The 27680-nt window shown below is 48.3% G+C and overlaps 1 protein-coding gene across 1 annotated transcript; it reads left to right on the forward strand.

Annotated features, from left to right (window-relative positions):
- Positions 1–2988: 2988 nt before the first annotated feature.
- Positions 2989–27305, forward strand: WNT11 (Wnt family member 11). Its single transcript, XM_068395210.1, has 5 exons — positions 2989–3086; positions 13125–13360; positions 14109–14386; positions 15525–15817; positions 27131–27305. Exons 1-5 carry the CDS (start codon positions 3004–3006, stop codon positions 27303–27305), a joined length of 1065 nt encoding a protein of 354 aa, XP_068251311.1. The 5' UTR covers positions 2989–3003.
- Positions 27306–27680: the final 375 nt, after the last annotated feature.

A 27680-nucleotide genomic window follows, 5' to 3' on the forward strand; every position in this document is an offset into this window, starting at 1 on the left:
CCCAGAGGGTGTAGAGAGACCTGGGACTCGGGGGCTGCAGGGGAGAGGGGAGACCCAGGAGTTGAAAGGGAGACTGGACAGCTGTGGGCTGAAGTGACAGGGGAAACTTGGGGGCTAAAAGGGAGAGGGGAGGTGGAGAACGGTATAGGGACACGTAAGATCCAAGGGCTGCAAGGGAGAGGGGAGACTCGGGGCTGCAAGTGTGAAGGGAGATGCAGGGGGCTGCAATGGAGAGAGGAGACTGGGAGGCTGCAGGGTAGTGGGGACACCCAGGGGTTATAATGGAGAAGGGAGATGCAGAGGGCTGCAAGAGAGAGGGGGGACCGGGAGCTGCAAGGGAGAGGAGAGACCCGGGGGCTGCAAGAGAGAGGAGAGGCTGCATGAAGAGGGGAGACCTGGGGGCTGCAAGCAGCCCCACCACCCTCCATTCCCTGTCACTGCTCCCCATCCGCGCTGCAGGTCATTTGGGGATGCACTACCCCTAAACCAGGTGACTGCAATCCTGCTGAGAGCTGCAGGCTGGCAGAGGGGGGTCAGGTGGATCTTTCCTTCTTGGGTGGGAAAGTTGGAAAAATGTGAGATGGTTACTCAGACGTTTATATATATATATAGTTTGTATTGTCTATTCCCATCCCTGGGACCGGACTCTTGGAGGTATCAGACGGGAGTGAGGTGTCTTCCAACCTTGTTGATTCTGTGATTCTGTGATTTTCTGTGTGCAGGAGTGGGGCTGGCTGCAAACAGCCTCAGGGTAAAGAGAAAAGGGAGCTTTGAGTTAAAAATGGCTCCAGTTTGTGGGATTCCTCAGGCTACTTGCTGCTGGTTTGATCAGTGACCCAGAGCTCTCCAGAGCTGTAAACATCACGTCTGCCCCAAAGAGTCACCCTCCCTCCCCTCCCCTTGCAAATTCCTCTTGTAAACGTAACCTGTGCTGGACTGAGTGGAAAAAGGCGTTATTACCTCCCCAAATAACAGGGGTGCAATTGCAGGCCAAGCTTGCAGCTCATGGGGTGGGGATGGGGGGTTAGATCATTTCTATTCCTCACTGAGCTGGGGGAAAAAACCCAAACTGTGACATTTTCAAGGCAAGGGGCAAAGCAAAGAGTGATGTTGGCTGGTCAGGGTTAGTGAGAGGGTTTTAGACCATCTGAGACATTTTACACCCAACTCTTGTGTTGTTCAGCAATTCACAGGAGGGAGATAAGGGGTCTGAAATATCTAAATGGACACTAAAAGGCATGGGCAGGATTAAGGGTTGAAGGTTTCCAGTGTGCTCATGGAGTGGAGAGTGGCGGAGGGGGGGGGGAGTAAAGAGCTTCCAAAGATGAAAAGATATAGAAATACCCTGAAATAAGAAGTCTGCCTGGATGCTTGTGGGAGCAGTGCCTTCAAGGGACACATCAAACCGGAATCTGAGCTGGCATTAAAGAAAAACAACCTATGGCGATGAAATCCTGCCTCTCTTGTAGTCAGTCGGAGTTTTGTCTCGGACTTCAAGGGAGCCGGGAACTCGCCCCTAGAGGTTATTAAAATCCTTTGTAATAACAGCACTTCTCTAGTAACCCTTTACACCAGGCGCTGGGGTTGGGATAGCCAAAAACAGCCGGAATGGAAAAATACACTGCAGATGGCAGAGAAAACACTCAGAGATATTCCTTCCCCTCCCCAACCCAATTGCTCCCCACATGGGAGTATCAAGGCAGAAAGCTGGGACAAATCCAGAGCTGGGGATCAGGTGGGATGTGCTTTTCCCAGGGTAAGGGGTTCCCCGAAGTGATGCCAGCCAGTCCCATCCCAAACCCCTTTGAGGGGGTGGCGTGGGGGGATGGATGCTCACGGCTTGGGGATGCCAGCGTGACACGCGATGGGCTGTGAGACTCCAGAGGTGCAGTGTGGCGGGGAGGTTTTTCCGTTTATTTTATTATTGGCTTTCTCGTGGGGTGGGAAACCACCGCAAAGACCACAAAGAGCAGCCCGGAGCGGTGTCTGAAGCGAATAACTGAAGGGAAACACATTTACTGCTATTAATACCGCCGCTAAAATAAGCAAGCCATGCCCCGGAGACAGAGAGGACCCCTCTAAGAATTTGAGTCCTGCACCTGGTTTGTTTATTTGTTTGGGCTGAAGAAGGGGAAAAACAAAAGGAAAAAAAGGGGGGGGGATCCTTGAGAGCTTTTGTCTCCTCCCGGCTGCTCCCCGGAGACAGAAATGTGATTTTATGTTTACAAAGTTGCAGCCCTTTCCGTGAGCTCCAGGTGCCCGAGGACTTGGAAGAAGTGAGAGGCAGAGTTAATGAGGTGAGAAGGAAAGCAGAAGGGGAAAGAGCAAAACACATTTGTTGTAACAGATCAGAGTGAAACATCTGCGGGGCACGGGCACCTGCGTGGAGTCGGGGAACGCGGGTTTTAGAATTTGTCTTTGCAGAAAAAAGGAGGGGAAAAAAGAGAAATCTGGAGAGAAGGAAGGGAGAGATGAATAGCTGAAGAGTTGGGCTCATCTAAAGATTTATCTATTTTTTTTTCCTTCTACCCGAGCTGTTGCACAAACCTTTTGGAGAAGAGAGAGGGGGGGGGGGGGGAAAAGTGAAGCAGCGAATGAAGTCTTGCCATGTGCAGGGTTAAATGGAAACACACAATCAGTCCATAACTCAGGGTGTAATTCAAGCCATACGGTTTGTCTGTCTGTTGACTCGAAAGGTTGTATCAAGGCTTGGCGAGGGAGGGGACTGAGAGGGGATAATCCAAACTTTTTCGTGATTCATAAACCACTCCTTTGCAATTTGGATAATAGATCTCTCTCTCTCTCGCGCGCGGCCACTCGCTCAACTTCAGAGTTAACCGTAGCTCGTGCTCTTTCTTTCTCTCCTTTCAGGTTGTTCATCTCCAAGCAGGAGCAACACCCAGGCTGCAGGGAAATACAGCGTGCAGAAAATTAGGAAAACTCCTTTTTTTTTTTGCTTTGGAGAAGCTGATTTCCTTCGGCGAGTGGGGGACGGTGGAGAAAATGAAGCCGAGCCCGCGATTTTTCTTAGCTGGTTTTGTGTCTCTGATTCTGCAGACGGGGCTTTGCTATGGGATAAAATGGATGTAAGTACCTGGCTATCTCAGTGCATTTCTAAAGTCTTTGTAGGCGTTGCTGGTCTCTTACTCATTTTTGCAACTGCTGTTTGAGGCACACTGTAAAGCCATTTAAAGAGCAGCAAGAGCTGTGTTTCTCCGGGCATTCATTGATTTCGAGTGTGTGTACTAGGGGCTTGTGCTGACAATATGCCTTCATCTTCCTTCCAAAAATATGCATGGTTTAGCCTCACTTTTTCTTCTCCTCATTGATACCAAAGGAAAGGCACACACTTGAATGCTCACATGAGCCACTTAATGAAGTTTCTGGTGTTAGCTCCTGCCACGCTGGAAAACTCTCCCACCGGGACCGCTGGTCGTGCTGAGTAGGAGCTGAGAGCAGTAGGGACAGCAGCTAAGATAGTGCTGCCAATCTCCAACCACAGGGGATGCTTGACAGATAACATGTTTTTTTTGTGGACCTTTTAACCTTTGGATTTCATGAAGGGTGTTAAAAATGAGGCGGGGGGTGGGGGGGGGCAAAGAAATACCAGGGAGCGTGGTCAAGTCTGGATCGAGTTTCCTCGGAGGTAATGTCACTGCAAACAAAGTGAAAACAGCACTATCTCATTTCTTTGCTTAAGCAAGCAATGAATTAGTTGCTTACTGCAAAATAAACAAACAAGCCCCTCCAACGCCCATCTGGTTTCATGTCCTTGATGAGTGATCTGTCTTTTCTACTCCGGTTTGAAGCTGTGCACAAAATAAATAAGGTGGTGTGAGCTAGCCTCAGAAGAGGAAACGGCCTCAAGTTGTGCCAGGGGAGGTTGAGATTGGAGATCAGGGAAAATGTCTTCACTGAAAGGGTTGTCAAGCACTGGAACAGGCTGCCCAGGGCAGTGGTGGAGTCCCCATCCCTGGAGGGATTTAAAAGATGAGTAGATGTGGTGCTTGGGGATATTGTTTAGTGGTGGACTTGGTAGTGTTAGGTTAATGGTTGGACTCAATGATCTTAAAGGTCCTTTCCAACCAAGATGATTCTGTGATCTTCTGTACAAGAAAAGGCACAATAAAACGCAGTGCCAGGGAGAGTCTGTTGTGTAGGGTATAGTGCATTGAGATGTGGATCTTTGGGTTAGGCAGGGAAATTGGGACAAGAGGTTCCTGTTCTGTTCTTCCTTCTGCCACAGACCCTGTGCTATGTCTAATGCCCATTCCACTGTCCCAGTTGTTGTCATTTGAGGCTCTTCCCACACCACGTTTTGCAAAGGCTCTCTTAAATTTGGATATCTGCAAATTAAAATATCTTGTTAGAGCCAGTGTTTTCACTGCCCTGCATGCAGTCAGGGGAGAGAAGACCTTCCAAATGTTGATTCCCACTCTCCAAAGAGAGACATCCAACACGTATCCCAAGAGGTGCCCTCTGGAGATGCCACGGACTGCAGGGAGCTGGTTGAGACCACACATCCACCTTTTATCCGCATGAAGAGAAGCAGGGTGAATCTCTCCACAGGGTGTTTAAATGCATATGGTCAGGCAGGAGGAATAGTGACCTACTTTAGGGCATCTTTCATTTGCTGTCTTTGTATACTAAGGACGACCTTGGAAGTAGAGGAGAGTCAGGACCTGATTTGCTCCTCACCATCTTGGCTTTGCACCTCGTAGCAGTCACGACAGCTGAATTACATAGCCCAGCTGTTTCTTTCTGCCACCTTCCTCAAGTATTTAGGTGCTCAGCTCTGTATATATCCAGTGCCTTGCACAGGGCACGCATCTCCTCTCTGCAGGACACTTACTAACATGCCCCATGGGTTGGCAGAGCCTAGACTCGTTTCCAACCTTTATTTCTATGCAGTACAGAAATAAAGCTGTTTTGTGGCACCCTGATTCAGCAGGGCACTCATATACAGACCCATAACTGAGTGGAGGGGCTTGCTTATATGCTTGGCATTAGGGCTTTGCTTAGAGCACGGTGCTAAATCCCAGCGAAGGGCCTGGGTTCCTCCGAAGGGCAGGAGCGAGATGAGCTTCAGAGTGAACCTGATAGTGTGGTGACAAGCCATAGACACAAAAAAAAAAGGCTGGAAGGCAGGGCAAGGTCCCTAATTTGCTGGCAAAAGCAGCCTTTTGGCCCCTAAGTGGTTAAGCTGCGAGGGTTGCTTTTGGGGATGGGGTGGGGGGGGGAGGCAGTTGGAGGAAAGAGGCTATTGCTGCTCCTCCTCTTCCCAGCAGACACGTCCCCCCTATCGAAAAGCGAGTGGGGAAGATGAAAGCTGGGATTATAGTGGCATTTGAAGCACGAACTGCATCCAGATGCGCCGCCGGGGCTCCCCTCACACCTGTTTGAAACCTGGCGGAGACCTGCACTCCCTGTCCCAGGGCACTGCGCACAACTGGGATGCTGCCAGCTGGGATTTCACAAAATTATAGTGGTGTTTCTTTTTTTTTCATTTGCAGTTTCTCCTCCTTTTCCCACCCTTATTTTTCTGTGAAAACACAGGCAAATTCCACATCCCCACCCCCCACCCCCCCCCCCGCCTCTCTTTTTCCCACTGCGGTGGTGCTGCCATCCTTGGGGCTTGGGGACCATCCTTGGAAATGGTGTGGGTAAACTCTTGGCAAAAGGAGATCGATGCTACTGACTTTTTACAAGGGCATGTAGTGACAGGACGAGGGGGAATGGTTTTAAACTGAAAGAGGGGAGATTTAGATTAGATCTTAGGAAGAAATTCTTGACTGTGAGGGTGGTGAGACACTGGCCCAGGTTGCCCAGAGAAACTGTGGCTGCCCCCTCCCTGGCAGTGTTCAAGGCCAGGTTGGATGGGGCTTGGAGCAACCTGGTCTGGTGGAAGGTGTCCCTGCCCGTGGCAGGGGGGTTGGAACTAGATGGTCTTTAAGGTTCCTTCCAACCCAAACCATCCTGTGATTCTATGAATATTGAGTAATACCTCGGAGCTGCAATCCCAGCCCTGGGCTCATGTGCTGGGCGCTGTACAACCAAACCCTACCCCTTCTCTCAGGCTCGTGGATGGAGAAGGGGGGAAAAAAAAGGACGGGAAGAAGAGGGAGGAAAGTGCTGCGAGATGTTTTTGGATGTGGGCTTGTCTCAGCGGTCTGCCCGCTGCGCAGTTGTTGTAGGCACGGTGCCAGAGGCGAGCTTCAAAGAGGATTTGGGAGGGGAGGGGAGGGAAGATAAGGAGGTGGGTTTTGCCAGCCAGGCGGGCTGGGTTTGCAAGCCTGAGGAACAGAGAGTGACTGACCTGAAAGGCGATAGGAAATTCGATTTTGATTCAGAGCGTGATGTAATTGCAGGGGGGAGGGGGAGAAGAAAAACACACTTTTCAGCCATTTAGGACTTCCCTGTAACACAAATATCCCCTGTAAATTAGTAAAAGCGAGGAGCAGGTAAAAGGGAGCTATTTGTTGTATTTTATTTGGCTTATTTTTACGAGTTCTGCAATCCAGATCCCCAGCTGTTATAAATCGACACCATGCCCTTCCCTGCCGCGGAGGCATGCACCGCCGAGCATCCCACGCGGTGCGTGGATGGCCAGCATCTCCTACACCTGCCCTTGCTGCTGGACAGACTTATTTTGGCCTCTTCCATCTGAGCTCCAGGGAGCTGCTCGGGTGTGAAGTCATGGTACGGACAGGTCTTTGCAGGATCAGGGCTGCCATGGAGAGGCAGCCTTTCCATCCAATGTACATGAGCCCCTGAGTCTGATTTTTGCGTGCTGCTTTTGCAAACACTTTCCTGTCCTTAGAGCAGGGTTTTTTTGCGTAATTTTGTGGTCCTCCGTGCTTTTGCATTACAGCAGCGGGGAGGTGAGGCAGCGATCGGTCTCAGTGGCAGATCATAGAATCACAGAATGGTTTGGGTTGGAAGGGACCTTAAAGCCCATCTAGTTCCAACCCCCCTGCCACACGCAGGGACACCTTCCACTAGACCAGGTTGCTCCAAGCCTCATCCAACCTGCCCTTGAACAGTGCCAGGGAGGGGGCAGCCACAGTTCCTCTGGGCAACCTGGGCCAGTGTCAAACCACCCTCACAGTCAAGAATTTCTTCCTAATATCTAATCTAAATCTCCCCTCTTTCAGTTTAAAACCCTTCCCCCTCGTCCTGTCACTCCATGCCCTTGTAAAAAATCCCTCTCCAGCTTTCCTGTAGCCCCTTCAGGTACTGGAAGGCTGCTAGAAGGTCTCCCTGGAGCCTTCTCTTCTCCAGGCTGAACAGCCCCAGCTCTCTCAGCCTGTCTTCATAAGGCCAGTGCATGTAGGAACGCTGTCACCTTACCCATCTCCTTTTGCACCCCCTTTAGCTTTCCTAGCGGGGTTTGGCTTTGGCCAAGCAGGTTGCTGAAGCGACTTGTTTGGGTAGAGTTGAAAAACAGATGAGCACTAGAGGGAGCTGCAGCCAGATGTGCATGCTGCAGAGGCCTACAGATGTTGGGATGTCCAGGCACAGGGTGGCTTTTGAGGCACTTCTGCCTCCCTGGGGGTTGGCATCTCCTCTGTCCAGGTGCCAAGACACAGGTTGGACTGTCTCTCTGTGTTGAGCATCACCCGCAATGCAAGAGTGGTTGCAAAGAGGTCGAATGCAGCCAGTGTTTTTTTTGCCCATGACAGCCAGTGGTGGCATTAAGAATCCCATCATTTTTAGGATGAACTTGGTCACTTTGGGAAGTCCCTGCCTGTCCCAGTTGTGGTGGCCTGGACATGCCCCATGCTCTCTGGAGCCATCCCTAGCTGAGCACCATTTCCAGCTGCAGAATTCCCATGGCTAAATCACAGCTCTTCAAGAGCAAAAGGTGGCTCAGCCATGCATTTTGGTGAACCCAGGACATACCCCAGCTCACCGACCTCGAGCAGCACCGCAGCCTTTCTGCAGCCAGCAGAAAGCAGGGGAGAAAATGGAAAGGTTTTGTGCTTCCTGGCAGCTCCTGTTTCTCTCCTTCAAGCAGGGCGGGAGCTGGGACATTGGGGCACGGGCGTCTGCGAGGAGACCGTCTGCCTGGCAAGGGGGCTGCTAGATGAGCTGCCGTGAAAGGACTGCAGGACGGGGATGGCAGGAGGGGAACGGGCTGGGGGTGAGGAAGGGGGGGGACAATGGCTTTGAAGTTTGCTCTTCGCTCTGTAGGCAGCTCGGGAAAACTTGACAAAGCTCCACGGCCTTGCTCGGTGCTCGGTGAGCCAACTCGCCGCTGGCATTGACTTCAGTCAAGCTTGGGCTGGAAGTCAATGGCCTTGTGCCCACTACTGCCAGCGCTGGATTTGGCACCGTATCTGAAAGGAGCTCTTATTTTAAGCTTTTACTTCAGGGCTGGGTTTTTTCCCCCCACTCCTTTCCCTCTTCCTTGTCTTTATTTCGTTATTTTTTTTTTTTTACTATATAAATCCCGCTTCTCTGTCTGAAAAGGCTTTGCAGAACCACTGGAAGCATTCACCAGGGGATGTGGTGGCTTTCCCAGCGCTTGTGGTCCCCAGACCAGGGCTGATGCAGGGCAGGAGCATGGGCTGCCTCTGACTTACCAGGAGCTTAGACAAGGTGTTTGTAACAGTCCTGTGAGCCTTTTCTAGTCGAAAACCTGAGAAAATGAGGCTCCTGTGGATTAAAAATCTTTAATGAGATCGAATGCAAAAAAACCCCAATCATCGCTTCTTTTTAATAAAGTCTACCACACACTTCGCTCTCCAGAGAAGTGTCATTTTGTCTAAATCTTTTCTGTTTTGCCCAAATCCCTGCAAGATTAAGGAGCTTAAGAATAGACATAAAAAAAAAAGAGAGCCTTCACAGAAAGCAAAGTGGACAATTTGAAACAGAAGTTCATGGTTTTACCAAGAGTCCCTCTGTGAGACATTCTTGGATCATATCACACAAGGGAGGATGGGGAGATGCCCTCTAGAGAGAGCCCACATCAGAAGGAGAGGAGATCCTTCCACCCTTTAAGGTTATTTTAAAGGGCACCAATGCTTCACTGCTCAATTCAAGGAGTTTTTCTCTTTTTGGCTTGACCAGGAGCAGTGTCCTACGCACAGTGGTCCTTGTAAACCAAACCATGTATGGCTTTCATTGATGTCTGCTCAGATCTGAAGGTACTTCTCCCAAGCTGCTGCTCCTATGAATAGTCTTCTCATGGAGCCCAGATCTGTAGGAATGGGCCCATACCTCTCAAAGGACCTAACACTGTAGAGCATTCATGTTTTCAAATGAATTTATTAACTGCCTGAGATAATTAAAAGAGTAAACGAAAGTCATGATCCATCCATGCATCATATTTCCTCTGTAATTACGTTTATGGTTTTCTGTCAGTATCCATAACTTCAATTGAAAGCCTTGCTATGCTATATTTAAAGCAGCAGATGTTTGGTTTGGGGCCTGTTTATTTAAAGGGATGGGTCAAATATGTATATTTAAAAAAAAAAACAACCACCCCTCAGTTGTCCTCAGCTTTACGGAGAATGAAGGATGGGGCAGGAGAGTCGAGGGAGGAGAGCATGATGTTAGCAGGAGGAAATGGTGAAAAGCAGCATTTATAGGGTGGCAGCAGGTAAAATCCCCATGTGCTGCTTCTCAGATGAAGGGTGTGAGTCCAAAGATGTTTATCAGAGATTTTTTCCCAGATTGAGGACTAAAGGTTGTTCTTCCCTGAGGGCTGCTTTATTCAGGCTGGCTGTTTCCCCTCCCAGTGCTGGTGGTTAATGGAGACCAGGTGGAGATGGGGTAGAGACCCACCACCAAATCCCATCATGGATGAGACTCTTCTAGGGGAAGATGATTTCCTCTCCAGTGCCCCCCCAAATGGACTTTGTTCCTTGACAATGTCCTTTGCAGGTGGTGGGCATCCCTCCCTAGTGCTGCCAGAATTTGGGGAGCAGAGAAGGGTTGGTGCCTTTCCATGGGTAGGGTTTAAAGTGACAAGGGGTGGGAGAAGACATTTCTGACTGTAGGACAGAGACTGAGCAAACCTGGGCTGTCAGGGCATGGGCTAGATGACCTAATAGGCCTCTCACATTCCTGATCGTGATTTATAAATGCACTTTTCGGTCTCAGCAAGCGACTCCAGTAACTGTGAGTTTTCTTTTCCATCTCCATTACCCTTTACTTTTTCCTCCCAACACTTGGAGATGTTTCCAATTATAGGTTCTCGCAAGCAAAGGCATGAAGTTCAGGCCTGGGAGATGTTCAGAAAACACCTTCTTGCATCTTGTGTTTTTATTCTTGGCGGGCTCCCTGGACCTCAGCTTATTCGACAAGAAACAGCCATTACTGCCATTTACTGAGTTCTCCCCAATGGGGCCACAGTCCTTCCTCTCTCGACCGTCTGGCAGATATTTTCTTCTCTTCCACGAAGCGAATTTCTTGTTGCATTAAAAATCCGTTTCTCTAATGGTGATAATTTCAGGCCATCTTTAATAATGTGATCTCATTGTATCACATCCCCTTTTTTTCAAAACAGGTATGAGCTTCAGTCTGAATTCAACCCTCATCCCAACTTGTAGGTGGTTATTTCTGCTGTTCCTGACTTGTCTGTAATGGTGAGGTGCAGGTGCCTCAATGTAGGCTTCCAGATCCTTTAAAGATGCCCAAGACCTCTATACAGGGTTAGAAGATGTGGTGCAGGACCTATGAGATACATGCATCCTTCTGGAGGGCCAGGTGAAACATCCCAAGGCCTCTGAAGTGTCACTCATCACCTCTGATTAGAAAACTGAGTTGGTGCCCCACGGTAGAGCATATCTCAGAGACCTGAAGCATTCCTCATCTGCCTGAAGCTCAGGGCTGTGAAGCGCTCTCATTTTGTCTGCCTTGCCCTGCCTTCTTTTGCTGCTGGGACACACTGTGCTGGAGTATTTATCATTTTTACTCTACTAGTGACGAGCTGCTTTGGCCTCTTGCCTGATTTGCATGTCAGCCCATCCCTGAGAGTTGCTGATAGGCTTTCTGGGATAAATTTTCACAGGTTTCTGGTGCCAAGTGCTAGGAGTTGGACACACCTCACCCAGCTCTGTGCTTATACAGTCCAGATGTCTGCATCTGAGCTCGGTGCCTGGGTTCCCTCTATAGGCAGTGCAGAAAAAGCGCACTTCTAGGGTATGATATCCTACTGTAGATCTCAAAAGCACATCGGGCTAAGTACTCCCTAGATGTGGCTTTTTCTTTCCGTGGGCCGAAGAAGGACCCTGAAGGACTACCATGAGGTCCACACTGTAGAGGTTTGCAGTCAGGTTACATTCATACTGTCCGAAGACTCATGCCTCTGCCTTCAAGGACATGATGTATCTGAGATACCTGAGCACCCAGAATACCACCAACAGGTTTTGTGTCCACCAGCTCAGGTCCAGCACTGGTTCACATCTAAGGCAGGATGAGTTGCCTTCTGGAGGTGCCCTTGTCCAGACGGAATGTTACATGAGCAACAGTGTGCAAGGGACCGAGATGAACTACAGGGCAGAATTTCTGGCAATTAAATACTCCAGTTTTTACTTTCCCTTGAAATTCACTGGCCAAAACTTCTGTTCACTGTATATTTAATGGATCTCTTTAAATATATGTATGGTGTATATATTTACATAGCTAGCAGAGTGGTGGTTTCCCTTCCAAGTTTGCCACTGATTATCTAGTGCCAGAAATGCCAAACTCCAGCCGCTTGGGAATTTGTCAGTGCAGACCTACTCAGCCCTAGGATCGTAGATTTTCCCTGCTGGGGTTAGCAGTTATGTGCAGCCCAGAGGGAGCTCCAACACACACAGCAGCTGGTTCAAGCCAACCTTGAGGGAGCTGGTGGAACATAGATGTGTTTTCCTGAAAACTAGAGATCAGAGCTAGTACCCCCCCAGTCTTGGTTAGGGTTCAATTTTAGCTCCGTTTCCATCTCATTTAACTTCTGAAGGACGTGGATGTTACAGTAATAAAGTTAAATGCACCCAGAACTGTGTCTGCCAAGAAGCCAAAGTAACCAAGATGGCTTAGGATGAAACTGAAAGGCAACACATTTAACAAGGAGAGAAGGAAATATGTGTTAAGGCAGTTGTGTTGCCAGGATCAGATGCCAGTTACTGATGCAGCCAGCTAGAAAGTTGTTTTATGGGAATGAATAACATTTATGACTGCCCTAAGCAGGTCATAAAGATACAAAGAGAATTACACACCAGGCTTCTGCTGATCGCTGTGGGTGCTTGGGGAAGAAGAGCACAGCCCCGTACGATGCATCATTTGCTTTTTTCTTTCATTTACCTGGAAATATTGGCAATTGCACACTAGAAGAACCAATGGGGTCTTTGGGGTGTTGTTGGTTTCTTCCATGGTAACATACGTGCTGGTGCTGGTGGATCTCTTCTCAGTTTTGAGCATGGTAATCTCTTTGCACGTACTGTCATTGTGCTTCTGCACTACATTTTTGGAGACCAGAGGAACAGACTCGTCTACGTGCAGCAGTGGTGGAACTGGTGGAGGCCCTTGGCATTAACTCCAAGGGAAAGCATCTGTTTTGCAAACTTGGTGGCTTTTCCCTAGGCCTTGCAGGGGATTTGCTCCATAATTAATTACATGACATTTAGCATAATCCTTAGAGAGTGTGTGAGACAGATGCTGAATGCAAAGCACTGATAACACCAGCTTCACTGTTTTTTTTCCCCCTCTGAATACCACAGTCTTGGAAGACCCAGCTTTCTGTTATCATGGAACTGACGGGTCATTTTTCACTCTGTCCTCTTCATTCTTCAGCAAAAAAAACCCTTCCCATAAGGATTTACACATTCAGTCAACTTGGCATATGCCCCAGGAGCTTTGTCCAGGCTCCCCTAGATGATGGGGAGAAATGCGCACTTCTAGAGGGTGTTTCTTCCCACCTACCTTAAACACCTACTTTAGATGAGATAAATCACTCTTAAAAGTTACCCATCTCTCTCACCAGCTTAACCTAAGCACTTATTTACAGGTAGCTAAAATTAAGATGAACACAGGCCAAAGCATTCACTGGACTGGAGGTAGTGGAGAAATTAATATTGACCTGAAGATTAACTTTTTTTCAGGTTTAAATGCCTTTTTGCATGTGCTTGTCTCCTCAGAGCTCTGTCCAAGACTCCTTCGGCTCTGGCCCTGAATCAAACCCAGCACTGCAAGCAGCTCGAAGGCTTGGTGGTTTCCCAGGTGCAGCTGTGCCGCAGCAACCTGGAGCTAATGCAGACCATCATCCAGGCAGCACGGGAAGTGATAAAGACCTGCCGTAAAACTTTCTCAGACATGCGGTGGAACTGCTCTTCCATTGAGCTGGCTCCTAACTACCTGCTGGACTTAGAGAGAGGTAAACAGCACTGCTGGCTCAGCTGGGGACATGAGTGAGTAGAGTCAGCCAGCGTTGTGTGTGTGCGTGCTGGGGCTGGAAAGGGTTGTGCTGCCAGGGGGGACGTGGAGGGACTACATAGCCTGGTTGACCTGTTCTCCGAGACCATTATGGTGCCAGTCATGCCCACAAGCTCTTGAGTCCCAGACCTGGTCTCCCACAGCTCTTACAAAGCATGCCACCAATCTGGTCTGCTCATCTCATTAGGAGTCATGGTGAACTTGCTCACAGCCATGGAGCTGCTGTTCAGGGCATGCAGACTTGTCAAGCAGCACACGCTACATGTGAGGCTGCACAGTCAGCTCTCTTGTGGGTCAGAGCATCCTTGCACGCTCGTGCTGCAGCTCTGTGGCCTCCCACCACCTCCCCTAGCTCCGTGCACACCAGCTCCATGACCTGTCGGCAAGCAGCATCCAGCACAGGGGAAAAAGGGGTCAGGAGAGTCCATGGGGGGGCTGTTTCGTGTGCTCTAAGAGCAGAACACACCACAATGGACAAGTTGCATAAGTCCATGTGCCTCCTTGCCCTGCTGGGGTGTTGCCTCATGTTGAAGAGCTCACTTAGGAGACATGCTCCAAGCTGGTGATGCTATGGGAGGTTGTCACGGTCTCAGCTGCAGTGAGCTGGTGTGTTTGAGATTGTATGGGTCTCTTTTTGGGGAATGTTTAGCTGTCCCAGGAGGCTGAGCTGGAGTTCTTGTCTCTTCCAGGCACAAGGGAGTCAGCATTTGTGTATGCCCTTTCTGCTGCTGCCATCAGCCACACCATTGCCAGAGCCTGCACCACCGGGGACCTCCCTGGCTGTTCCTGTGGTCCCATCCCAGGTGAGACACCTGGACCTGGGTATCGATGGGGAGGATGTGCAGACAACCTCAACTATGGTCTTATCATGGGGTCCAAATTTTCAGATGCTCCCATGAAGATGAAAAAATCAGGATCACAAGCCAATAAACTGATGCATCTGCACAACAGTGAAGTAGGGAGACAGGTAACAAATCCACGAGAGTTATTGTAATTGTACAATCCTCTGTAGTGGTCGGTCGCTCTGTGAGGTTCAGTGTCTCTATCAGCTAGCAAAAGGAGCAGGTTTCTCCCAGATTGCTTTGAACTCCTTTGGCCTGCTGAAGACTGGCTATATAACTCATGCTGGGACTCAGGAGGTCCTGAGTGCTGATGTCAGCTCTATATAACCGTGGGTGGGATGTCTCATTGCCACTCTTTCCACAACCAACGATGGCTCTGGCTTGCTTACCCCAAGAGGTGTGGTGGGGATGGGTCCTGTCGTGCTCTGCCAAGGGCGTTGCACAGGCGAAGTGCTGTGTAAGCGTGGAGGATTATCATCTGCCAAACGTGTCCAGCAGCAGCTGCCTCCCTGCAGCCAGGAGGGATGATTTTTCCTTTTCAAACTGCTTCACTAGTGATTATTCCCATATCCGGCAGAAGCCACTTTTAACAGCTTGCATCTAGTGGGGGGATAACGCTTGCCATGCGCAGTGCTTGGTGCGCACCGAGGTGCAAATCCCCATCACAGCCCTCCATGCATCTGGAGAAATGGGTGGGGGACTGTAAAGGTGACCCCTGCACCCATCTCTGGAGCTGCAGTGGTTCCCTAGGCTGGTCCTACCACACAGCTTGGTCCTTCCAGGGCTGCCTGCACTTGAACGCTGGAGCAGATAAAACTCGGAGCATGTAGAGCTCGTTGGCAGCTTACTGTATAGCTATGGGCTGAACCCACCTTTGCAGAGCACAACCATGCTGAACTTGCCACCCTTGGGTCTTTTTCTCCACCATTCCCACTCTATCAGCTTTTAAATTTTGTAATGTCTTGAGTTTTTGTTTTAATTGCAATGGGCAAATTTTTGTTGGGGACATTGTGTTGCCATGGCTGGTGCATTCACCCCTCTCTGGCAGCACCCTGCCACGTCCTACAGAAATAATAGTGCAGAACCAAAGTAAAAGACTTATTCCCTTGGCACAGTAGCTACTCTAGAGTGACTGTGCAGAAATCAGAGCAGCAGTCCTTTTCTATAGCCGTCCCTGCTAAGAAAGTGCCTTCTATAGCGAGCTTGTGGGATGTTTGGAGGTAAGAGAAGGGCATTTCCTAACTCCTGCATTCCTTTTTGCAGGTCTTGAAAGCCTCTCTTGAAATGAAATGTAAGTGCCATGGAGTTTCTGGGTCATGCTCTATCAAGACCTGTTGGAAAGGCCTTCAAGAGCTGCGAGACATTGCATTGGACCTCAAAAACAAGTATTTATCAGCCACCAAGGTCGTTCACCGGCCCATGGGCACACGCAAATACCTCGTGCCAAAGGATATTGATATCAGGCCGGTTAAAGAGACAGAGCTGATTTACCTGCAGAGCTCGCCCGATTTCTGCATGAAGAACGAGAAAGTGGGGTCACACGGGACCCAGGACAGGTGAGGTTTTCTGCAGTGGGTGCTGACTGCACTCTGAGCCCCAAAGAGGGAAGGGCAAGAGGGGAACATGTATGAATAAGAGGCAAATAACTGGGGGAATTCCTCTGCAGAGGAATTTCTTCATCCCCTTAATATTAGTGATTTAAGGTCATCATACCTGAATCTCTACTGGGCACAGTGCTGTCCCTTTCACAGGCAGCAGACATGCCTGTCTCTTCCCAGGATCTGTTTAATTCCCTCCAAGACAAACCTATTCCACATTTTGGCAGTCAGCATCTCTAGGTGGGCCGCAGAGCCTCTGACAGTCAAATAATTGTGTATTTCCAGAATTTTGCAGAATTTTGGGGATTTTTGTTAAGTGACTGCAATGACTGGATTTCACGCTGGCTCATTAGTTGCTATCTGCCAACTTGGCTTTCTTCAGATCTCATAATTCTTCTTTGCTCTTTCTGTTACTTTTTGGTGGAGACTCAGACAGTCAAGTTGCAAGGTGCATGCCCCTACTCTTTTGTGGGTTGTCTTCATTTTAACTCTTGTTGGACATAGTGGTCTTTGGACCACTTTGGTTCAATGGAGAGAAGGTTTTGCTGGAATGGAAATTAAGTAAATGACCCAAATGCAGAAAAGATACTCTTTGGGTACCTTTGATTCATACGAGGTATTTGGTGAGGGGACTTCAGAAGATATCCTTTGGCAATGGCCATTTAATCTGGAATCACAACTCTGTAGACAATGTATCAGCATTTAACTGGTGGAGCTGGTCAGGAGATGACGACAGTTGAGTGAGACAAGTGTGTCCTTTTTGTCCTCTGATGTTTTGTGGCAGTTACAGTTTTGTTTCCTCCATTAAGACCAAAACCAATGGCTGGGCTGCTCTACAGCAGCACTTACCTAGCAGCTCTGGGGTGGAAACACCAGGCTGATGATCATCCCCAGCCCAGTGGTGGAGCAGTAATAAGCAAATGAAGACGTTTATGGGCCACTGAGGATTGTAGGGAAAAGCATGTGTTGAAACTGGTTTCTGAGGGAAAATGTCATTTGAGTGGAAGCGATGTTTTTTTAGATTTGTATGGATTTTGTCAAATCTGTGTCTTGATAAAGACCTCATTGTTGTGCCACTCTGTTTTGCAACGAAAAAATTGTGGAGGTTATTTGGAAATTAGTTTTATAGGAATTGCATGGAATCAACAGGTTGTGTCAAAACCAAACTGAATTCATTACAGATTTGCCAAGGAAAACATTTTCCATGCAATGAAATCCTTTTAAAGGGGAGGGAGGCATGACTTCTTCTTCATCTAATTTAATTTTACAGCAGATTTTGCCTTTTTATCCCAGCTAGGGATGAAAAATATGTCAAGGTCTTGAATTAGCTTTTTTTTTCTTCTGAGGATAGGAAAATGTGTATTGCAGGCATCCGTTTATCCTGAGCTGGGCGACAGCAGTGATTGTGAGCCTGCCAGGCGAGGGTCCACGGGAAGTGAGATTGAGTGGGGATTTAGAGGACCAAGATATTAAGGCAGGAGGGGATGACTTTCAAAAGGAACCTGTCAAGAAATACTCCTTATTCTTGGATATGCAAGATGGTGATGGCCGTGGAAGGGGAGGAGGGTGAGATAGTCCTGTGTTCAGCTGCAGGCATCTCTCAGGCCAAGTTTTAAGGTCACGTGTAGTTGCACTCATTTTCATCGCAATCCATCTGCCAGCTCTCTAGAAGATGCCTGGTGTCTCAAAATTGGCACATGTAACACAAGCCATAGCAGCTCCTTTTCTGCATTAAATTATCAGAGGAAAACAGTGCAAAATGCACACAATGTGTTTGCACATGGGTCCTTTCTTCCTAGGGGGCAGTGGGGAAAAAGAGGAGAGCTTCCCTATCCTCCTCCTCCCATGGATGCCTTTTTCCCTTCTCAATTTTTCTCTCACGGAGAGGACATCTAAATGTATTTTAGACATGGTGGCTGTGTTCCAGACGGTCGTGGGGCTGTAGAGATAGTGCCTAATGGAGGGAGAAGGAACACAAAAGGGGTGCTGTTAGAGAGGGCAGGGAAAAATGTGGTTCATGCTTACTCTGCAAAGATGTGAAAATGCTCGCATGGAAATAGCCCAAACAGGTTTTTATTTTATAAGTCAAGTCCCAGAGGCATCTTAACATTTTATCCTTGTGCACATCAAAATTTTCTGGGGGTTGATCCCACTGTTTCCCACTAGGCTAATTTTTAAGGTCTTCTATGGCAATTGCAATCAAAAAGGGATTTTTTTAGTGGCAGTCCCTCAGTTCATTTTCTCTCTTCTTCCACCACCTGCCTATTCCCTCTTTGGCCTTTTTCTGGCCATGAACATGGGTGCAGGGATCAGTCCATGGGGTGTTACAGTGCAGACCCTTCTCACCATAGAATCACAGAATCAATCAGGTTGGAAGAGCCCTCTGGGATCATCGAGTCCAACCATTGCCCTGACACCACCATGGCAACTAGACCATGGCACTAAGTGCCATGTCCAGTCTTTTCTTAAACACATCCAGAGATGGTGACTCCACCACCTCCCTGGGCAGCCCATTCCAATGTCTAAACACTTCAGGAGACTTCGATCTGGGCATCTCCAGCATCTTTCTAGCCCTGCTTTCTGCCTCCAAAGGGGTAAAGAGGGGAGGAGACCCCATTAACAACCTCTTTTCCTGTTACCAGATTTAAAAATTCAGACTGCTGCACTTTCATTACAAAAAATGAGTAGTTTTGCATCATATGGAGAAAAAGTCCTTTCCCCCCTCCCTCTCCCTGAGGTCCGGTGCTTGCTCAGAGCACGCTGGAAGCAGGACAGAGGGTGGTGGCTCAGCTGCAACACCTTGGCCGTGTTGGGTTTCAGTGTATGCTGTAGGGAACAATCCTGCACTGGCAGGTGGGTGGAAGGGATAATCTAAGTGGTCGCTTCCATCTCTCTAATTATCCCTTATATTACGTGGACTTATTGTGTGTTTTTCAGACAGGAAAGGGAATTGAATTACCTTGTAGTAGAACCGCGTGAAAATCCACTCGGAAAACGTTCACCCGGTTACTCAAAAGCCTTTCAGAGCTCTTCGCTGAAAGGATTTCAAAGCCTTATTTTGAACAAGCCTGAAGTGTTTTCTAAGACACCTTGGCCTTTCTTAGTTTCATGTTGAAATTAGAAATGGTTCAGAAATCTGCATGCCTCCGAGCGGCTGGGGTGTATCCAGATTTCAAAGCCAGGGAGCTGAACCTGAACCTGAGATTTGAAGCCTGAGAACTCTTTGAAGTGCTTAAAATCTGATTAAGGAGCTGAGTTTTGCAACCGGTGTCGAAGGCTCCTGCAGACAGGCTTGCTGCAGCCTCAGCCCTCATCAACTCCAGCTAAACTCCGTGTGCTTATTTGCCACCATCACACTTTCATAGCCAATTAAAAATGGTCTGGAGAAAAATCTAAAAAAGTTGATCTGTGGAGCAGCAAGTGGATTGTACAACTTTCGATACAACAAACTGGAAAAAAAATGTATATATTCCCATTTCAGAGCTTTATTGGACGAAAGCACCCTATAGCTCATCTTTTAACAGGGTAGTTCAGTTTCTCCTGCCTGAAAAATTCATTATCAGCTTCGAGTAAATGATAAATAATAGCAGATTATAAAACTGAGATCTCTTTTGTGAGAAAAGAAGCAAAAGTATTAACCTTCTTTATCAGTAGGGTGCAATGTATCGTATTTCAAAGGCTGTTTAAGGTCCCTTAAGGGATCCAAGGAAAGGGAAATTCTGCCATGCATGCAAAAGCCTCCAGCTCCTGAAGCCTTGCAGAGATAACTGAGCTGTTTATTACTGATCTTTCCCAGAGCAGCCTTGGAGCCAAGCAAATGCTGCTCCCTCCCTGCTCAAGATGGGAAGTAACTCTCTTTCACTGCAGAAATCAGGCTGCAACATTGCACTGCAGCTAAGCTGGGTTGGTCAACCACCACTCCTTAGCTGACTCACTTTGGCAAAGAATGTGGCTCTTCTTAGGTGGTTGCTCCTTGCTCACATATTCATTCTTTTCTGCAGTATAAAGCATTAGTCTTCGGTGTCTTAGGCTGGTATGTTTTCTTGGACAGGAACATGCATGAAGTTAGCTGAGCATGTATCTGCTGCTCGGTGGTGACTGCCAATCATAGAACCGTAGAATCACAGAATGGTTTGGGTTGGAAGGGACCTTAAAGACCATCTAGTTCCAACCCCCTGCCACAGGCAGGGACACCTTCCACTAGACCAGGTTGCTCCAAGCCCCATCCAACCTGGCCTTGAACACTGCCACGGAGGGGGCAGCCGGTGTCTCACCACCCTCACAGTCAAGAATTTCTTCCTAATATCTCATCTAAATCTCCCCTCTTTCAGTTCAAAACCATTCCTCCTCGTCCTATCACTCCATGCCCTTGTAAAAAGTCCCTCTCCAGCTTTCCTGTAGCCCCTTCAGGCACTGGAAGGCTGCTAGAAGGTCTCCCCGGAGCCTTCTCTTCTCCAGGCTGAACAGCCCCAACTCTCTCAGCCTGTCTCCATAGCAGAGGTACTCCAGCCCTCTGAGCATCTTCGTGGCCTCGTCTGGACTCGCTCCAACAGCTCCATGTCCTCCTTCTGTTGGGGGCCCCAGAGCTGGATGCAGCACTGCAGGGGGGGTCTGACGAGAGCGGAGTAAAGGGGCAGAATCCCCTCCCTCGCCCTGCTGGCCACGCTGCTGGGGATGCAGCCCAGGACACCGTTGGCTTTCTGGGCTGCCAGCGCACGTTGCTGGCTCATGGTGAGCTTCTCGTCACCCATCACCCCCAAGTCCTTCTCCTCAGGGCTGCTCTCAATCCATTCTCTGCCCAGCCTGTATTCGTGCTTGGGATTGCATAGACTTAGTGGCTGGTGGTTACCTCTTTGGCGTCTCGGTGGTCCCAAGAGCAGGGCTTATCAAAGGAAAGATGCAATGGTTTTCAGTGTTCAGTTACAGCCCTTTGCTTTGACACCACTTGTTTCCTGCCACCCCAAAAATATGCTTTGCATTGAGCGACTATGTGGGCAATGAGATTTCTTAGCAGAAGCATTCATATTTAGATGGGGAAGAGTGGTTGGTAGTTATGGGTAGACAACAGCATTCAGTGTTTGGTTTTTGTTACAGTCTCTTTAAGTTTCTGTCACTCAGTGAGGGCACTAGAAGCAATATGATGAACTTTGGCTTTGACTTGCTTATAACGTGTATGATGATTTAGTAATTTTTGGAACTGTTACCAGATGTGCCGCCCTTTTTTCATGGGTTCCAACAAATGATGAACAACGAATAGCAAATAATTCTTCTGTGAGTGTCCAAGAAGTTTAAACTGGAGGAAAGTCAGAAAAATAGCAGCTTTCTGTTCCTCCCACCTGCAGTGGAGGAACTTTCTCAGGGCAATGTGCTCGTAGCTGGTGCCCATTTTGACAGTTGGGCCAGCCGTGATTTTTTGGGCTTTTTCTCGGTTCATCCGCAGAGACCTGGATTTGACCATAAAGTTCCTGAACAGATTTGTGAATAATAAATTTATTGGTGGAAAGAGTAATTTCAGTAAAATTGTAGTGGGTAGTGAATTCAGGGGATAAAAAAATGCAACTCACTCTCCTAAATGTATTTAGTCCCTCTGCATCAAAGCAGTGTTGTAGTTAGGGAACATCGGGGCTGGGAATGACTTTCCGTAGAGCCTGATCTTTTTAGGAGTAAGACTGAACTGAGACCACCTAGACTGTTGTTGAAGAAGTTTGTCTACTCTGGTCTTAAAAACAGTTGCCCTAAACAACCTGTTCCAGGGCTTTACTATCTTCAGAGTTATTTTTTCTTAATCTGAATTCAAACTAATCATAATCTGAAATCAAACTAATAATTTCTTGTCCTCTTTCCTCAGCATAAAAAGAACATTTCTTCTCTCTCCTTTTTGCAATGATCTTTTGTAGATTGGAAAACAGCTCTTCTTACAAACTTCCCTAAATCAGTTCCTTCAACCTTTTCTACTTTCTGAACTGCTCCTCTGACTCTCCTGGGAACATTCCCAAAGTGTGTTGCTTACTTTGCATTGCAATCCACTCTCACAAAATGCTCTCAGCTCCTTTTGCCCCAACGTTATCCACAAAATTTTAAGCTCGCTTTCTATTCTTCATTAATGAAAATACAGGCTGGTTCCAGGATCTCCCCTGACATCTCCTCGCTGACATGTACTATTGATAACTCTCTTCTGTACAGTTGTTCAGTGTCAGTCTCTAGTTGTTCCTTGTGGACGAGAAAGCAATTTAAATGTAGTTAAGATCCTGCCCTCAAAATCTTATATGAAGTTGTGCACTTTGATATATTTTTAGCAATGTCCATTGTGTTACATACTTCCTGGGGGATTTGAATTGTTTTTCCCTTCTTTTATATACTGCTGTACAACATGACGTTACCGGAGCAAGGGGCGCTAAAGAAATTAACAGGAATTTGATTTAAAAGAGAAAAGATAAATTACTTCTTTACACAGCAGTACTGTCTCTTGGGACTTGTGGCTGCTGGAGTTCATGGAGGCAGATGGTTTCTGTGAGGTCAGAAAGGGATGAGGGAAACCCACAGCCAGGATGCCCACAAAGGGATACTGAGATGACCAGGCAGGAAGATAGAATCATAGAATCACAGGATGGTTTGGGTTGGAAGGGACCTTAAAGATCATCTAGTTCCAACCCCCCTGCCACGGGCAGGGACACCTTCCACTAGACCAGGTTGCTCCAAGCCCCATCCAACGTGGCCTTGAACACTGCCAGGGAGGGGGCAGCCACAGCTTCTCTGGGCAACCTGGGCCAGTGTCTCACCACCCTCACGGCAAAGAATTTCTTCCTAATATCTCATCTAAATCTCCCCTCTTTCAGTTTAAAACCCTTCCCCCTTGTCCTGTCACTCCATGCCCTTGTAAAAAGTCCCTCTCCAGCTTTCAAGTAGCCCCTTCAGGTACTGGAAGGAGGCTAGAAGGTCTCCCCAGAGCCTTCTCTTCTCCAGGCTGAACATACCTTCTAACACATGTAATACAACAGCCCAGTTGCTGGTGGGGTATGAGGAAAATTGCTAAAGAAAGTGGCCAGATTTGTGTTTTCCTCCCTGAAGAGCATCTCCTGCAGCCACTGGGAGATGTACTGGGCCAGGCAGGGAGTTGCTGTGACCCAGAATGACTTTTCTTATGTATTCATCAGCAACTTTCACTTATCAATAGGACTGATGGAGTGAGGTCCCAGTGGACATCTGGCCCATCGTTGTCATCATCTGTCATTATTGTGGATGACACAGTACAAAGTTGGCCTCAGTTTGGCTCTCAGATGCCAAAAAAATCTATCCTTATATCTGCTGATGGGACCAAAGTGAACTGGGATCCACAATGAAATTAAGTGACATCTCCCCATAGCTTTTAAAATTAAAATCCCTCAGGAGGTAACTGTGAGATGGATTAGCCTCTCCATCTGGAGGAACACCCTTAGAAGTGCTGGGAAGTCCTTCACCACCTCTGCCAAGGAGCCACCCTCGTGATGAGGCTGTATGATGTACCTCAGTGTTTCTGCAATTGAGGGCTGGAAAGGGGAGATTTTGGACAGGCATATTGAGTGGGATTTGTCCAGTCAGCAGAGCTGACCTCCTCCCTTCTTGCATAAAGAAGGAAAAAGCACTGTGACAATGTGAAAGCCTGTTCCTGAGCCAGGACCTTGGCTGGGATTGTGACCAAAGCATCGTTTTTCACCGATCTTCCAAGTGCTTCTAGAGGTTATGGTGTTGTGTTAAGATGCAATCGCCTGCCTTCGTATTTTCTCTCTGAGGCTCAGGAGGAGGGAATTTCTCCGAGTTGCTGGAATCATGCTGGACCAGGGCCAAAACAAATGAGATTGAACTTAACCCATCAGCGGGGAGCCTGGTGGGATCGCAGCCGTGGGCTCTGAAAGCAGATGCTCAGGGGCAGCTTCTGTGGGTAAACTCTGATCTTGGGGCTCCTTTGTCTTCCCCCACTTGCTTTTTGTATATATAGATACAGCTGAGAAACTACCTCTGTTTCAGCTTGTTTAAAGAAAAAGAAAGATAATTCATCCAGGCCTATGCTTTAAAACAGAAAACAAAATCTCTGGTTAGTGGCATTGTCAGGAAAGTTTTCTAGAAGCTCATTTAGGTTCAGGATGGGGGTCAAAAGCTTTGTTTTGGCTATTACAGAATCCCAGAATGGTTGGGGTTGGAAGGGACCTCTGGAGATCATCCAGTCCAACCCCCTGCCAAAGCAGGGTCACCCAGAGCACGTTGCACAGGGTCACGTCCAAGCAGGTTTGAATATCTCCAGAGAAGGAGACTCCACACCCTTCCTGGGCAGCCTGTGCCAGTGCTCTGGCACCCTCCAAGTCAAGAAGTTTTTCCTCATATTGAGATGGAACTTCCCATGTTTCAGTTTGTGCCCGTTGCCCCTTGTCCTGTCACTGGGCACCACTGAGAAGAGTCTGGCCCCATCCCCTTGACACCCGCCCCTAAGGTATTTGTAAGTTGATAAGATCCCCCCTCAGTCTTCTCTTCTCCAGGCTGAACAGACCCAGCTCCTTCAGCCTCTCCTCGTAAGAGAGGTGCCCCAGTCCTCTGACCATACCCGTACCCCTCCGCTGGACTCTCTCCAGTAGTTCCTTGTCTTTCTTGAACTGGGGGGCCCAGAACTGGACACAGTTACTCCAGGTGTGGCCTCACTAGGGCAGTGTAGAGGGGGAGGAGAACCCGTTCGTCCAGAATGGGTTATCCTCCCATATTCAACCCATCCATCCGTAATGTCCCTGTTCCTTTATTCAAAACTGAGGATTTTTTAATAAGGTGTTGTTTTTCCTTTATTTCAGGCTGGGTGGGATGGGACAGCTATGGAAAGGTGTATCTCCTAGTACATCCACGTTTTTTTTTTGCAAACCTCAGGCATGGGTGCAAGGTGAAGGAGATTCCCAGGTCCCAATACAGCAAGTAGAAGAGTTTTGCTCTCTGTTTGAATGGGGTAAATTTGGCTGTTGGGTGCTTTGTACATTTGGGGAATGAATATCCTCAGTGGTGAACTGGAGTCAGAGTAGACCCGTATTCCTTTTCTTGACCATTTTAATTGGCTCTCAGCAAGAGGTGGCACGGACTCACTGCACATCCATCACCACGCTTCTGCAGATTCCCCATCCTCCCTAGGTGAACCTCTGGGCAACAACCTTTCCATCCACGGGTAAAGCTGAGTAAGGTTGTCAAATACCCTCCCCTCTTCTAACGTCAACACACCTATATTTGAACCTTTGCTCCAAATATTTAATGCATTTACTAATACATTTATGAGGAGTCATTGGGAGGTTTCCTGGCGGAGGGGCCCTGGCTCGCAGGGGCAATAACAACGCCTTTGGTTCAGCGTTGGGCAAACACGCTCAGTGTGGTTGCAGACTTCGGCTTCGGTAGAGGCTTTCAAAGGTTTGTAAATATTTACACACACTCCCGAATGAGGGGGAGCAGGGGGGAGCCTTTAAACACTGAACCTGGAGAGGAATGTGAGTCAGAAATAACAAACAGAAGTCCTGCCTGAGTCAGAAAAAAATAAAGGAAGAACAAGAACAAAATCTCAACACCTCATTAATCCCATAACTTCTCCTAAAGCATTACCTCATGAGGAATTCCTATAAATCTCATAGATTTGTTTTCATCTATTAATGGAGTGCTCAGCTCAAGAGTCCAACTCATGATCCTCTCTCCTTTCCCTGCCCCAAACCAGCCTTAGAGTGTTTCTGCCCAAAATAGCCAGGCAGAGTAAGATTTAGGAGAGATGTCAGCAATTCCCCCACTCTTGAAACCACCTTTCTTACAGTAGTTTCAAGACTCCACCAAGTTCACAGCCCCATGGTGCTGGGTGCATAATGAGATCTGTTACCCTACAGTGCTAGTGTCCAGCCAAGCATCTGGCCAAACGTGAACACTTCCACCCTAGGCTATCTTTACAGCCCATGGAGAAATGGCATCTCTAGGACATGGTTCATCATCTCATCCAAAAGTCAATGCCTGTTGCACTCTCATGTCCAGTGACCCAACTTGGAGTATTTTAGAAGAATGAGGTAGCTGGTTTTTGAGAATGACTGTGGATCCATCATCAATGACAGAGATTCCCCAATTCATGAGTTACTTCTGAAAACCTCAAGCCAGCCACTTGCAAGCAGACAAAGTGAGGGAACCCCACACAATGGCTGACTTATCCCGACGAGTCTGGCTTTAATTAAAAGCAGAAGCAAAACAAGCAGTGAAAGTCCGTGTGATATTTGGCGACTTGTCATCCTACACTGTGCTCCTGCCGTGCTGCCTGCTCCTGGGTCAGGACTCGGGGTGGTATAGGGCCAGCTACCCGGCTGCTCATGCCGTGCTGGGAGACACTTGGAGGGGAAAGTGCAGAGTCTGGCCCTGCTAGTATCATTTGTGATTTCCCTGATAGGGTCAGGGCTGGGTAGTGGCTGTAACAGCCTTCTCAGGAGCTTTCCCAGCCCGGGATCATTGGCACGGAGCCTGTGCAAATGCTCTGTGGCTGCAGGGTTCCTCCTTCACCCTTTTTAGGTTAGGTAGTGTTGGACAAACACCGGTGTTTGTTCTTTAGGGTATCATCTTCTCCCAGCTCCTTTCAGACAGCTTTGGAGCCTGCCTGGGAATACAGATTGCTAGGGACTGTGATTTTTTTGGTTCAGTGGAGGTACCACAATATTTTTGCTCCTCTGCCTGTGCAGGAGCTAGGTCCTGCCCAGCCTGGCTGAATGCCACTGAGTCTGAACTGAGTGTCAGAACAGGAGCTTAATGTTGTTTTGGGTGTCAGAGCAGGTGATGCGAGTGCAATCCTGGGCATCAGAGCAGGTGATGTGAGTGCAGCCCTGGGGCTCTCCCTGCCCCCTCCCTGGCAGTGTTCAAGGCCAGGTTGGATGGGGCTTGGAGCAACCTGGTCTAGTAGAAGGTCTCCCTGCCCCCTCCATGGCAGTGTTCAAGGCCAGGTTGGATGGGGCTTGGAGCAACCTGGTCTGGTGGAAGGTGTCCCTGCCTGTGGCAGGGGGTTGGAACTAGATGATCTTTAAGGTCCCTTCCAACCCAAACCATTCTGTGATTCTATGCCCCCCTTGCAGGTGTAGAGGGCTGCTTGGCTGGGTTCTCACCCCTGCCATGTGCTTGCTGCAGCTGAGATGCAACCATGCTGGCTTCACCCAGCACCTTGCAGAGCTGTCAGGCCCCAGCATCACTGCAGGACGCTGATTTGGAAAGCCCTGCAGGGATTTGTGCTTGCTCACCACATTTCCTTTCTTCCAGGCAATGCAACAAGACCTCCAACGGGAGCGACAGCTGTGATTTGATGTGCTGCGGAAGAGGCTACAACCCCTACATGGACAAAGTGGTGGAGCGATGCCACTGCAAGTACCACTGGTGCTGCTACGTGACCTGTAAAAAGTGCGAGAGGACTGTCGAGAGATACGTGTGCAAATGAAAACCCTCTTCTCTCCGCCCGGGAGCTGAGACGCCAGCGGCACCCCAGCACTATTCAGAGAAGAGAAAACATTTCCCCGACTAGACGTCGTTTATCTTGTACAGACACAGACTTAAAGAAAGATGGTAGGAGGAAAAAAAAAAGCAATCAATCACACCAGTAAAAATAAGACACAAATACCAACCCACAAATGTTTCCCCCCACCAATAAAATGCTCTCTGAGAAGACAAAAAGTCATTTGGGATGGTATCTTCTTCCAAAATATTTCCCATGGTTGCCGATGACGTCCGGCCATCAAGTGCCTTAGCGTTTTGAGAAACAAAAGTAGAAACTTTCCCTGGAGAAGAAAAGCAACTGTTCTATGAAAATAACTAA

Source organism: Nyctibius grandis, chromosome 2 (assembly GCF_013368605.1).
Source record: "Nyctibius grandis isolate bNycGra1 chromosome 2, bNycGra1.pri, whole genome shotgun sequence".
NCBI lineage: Eukaryota > Metazoa > Chordata > Aves > Nyctibiiformes > Nyctibiidae > Nyctibius > Nyctibius grandis.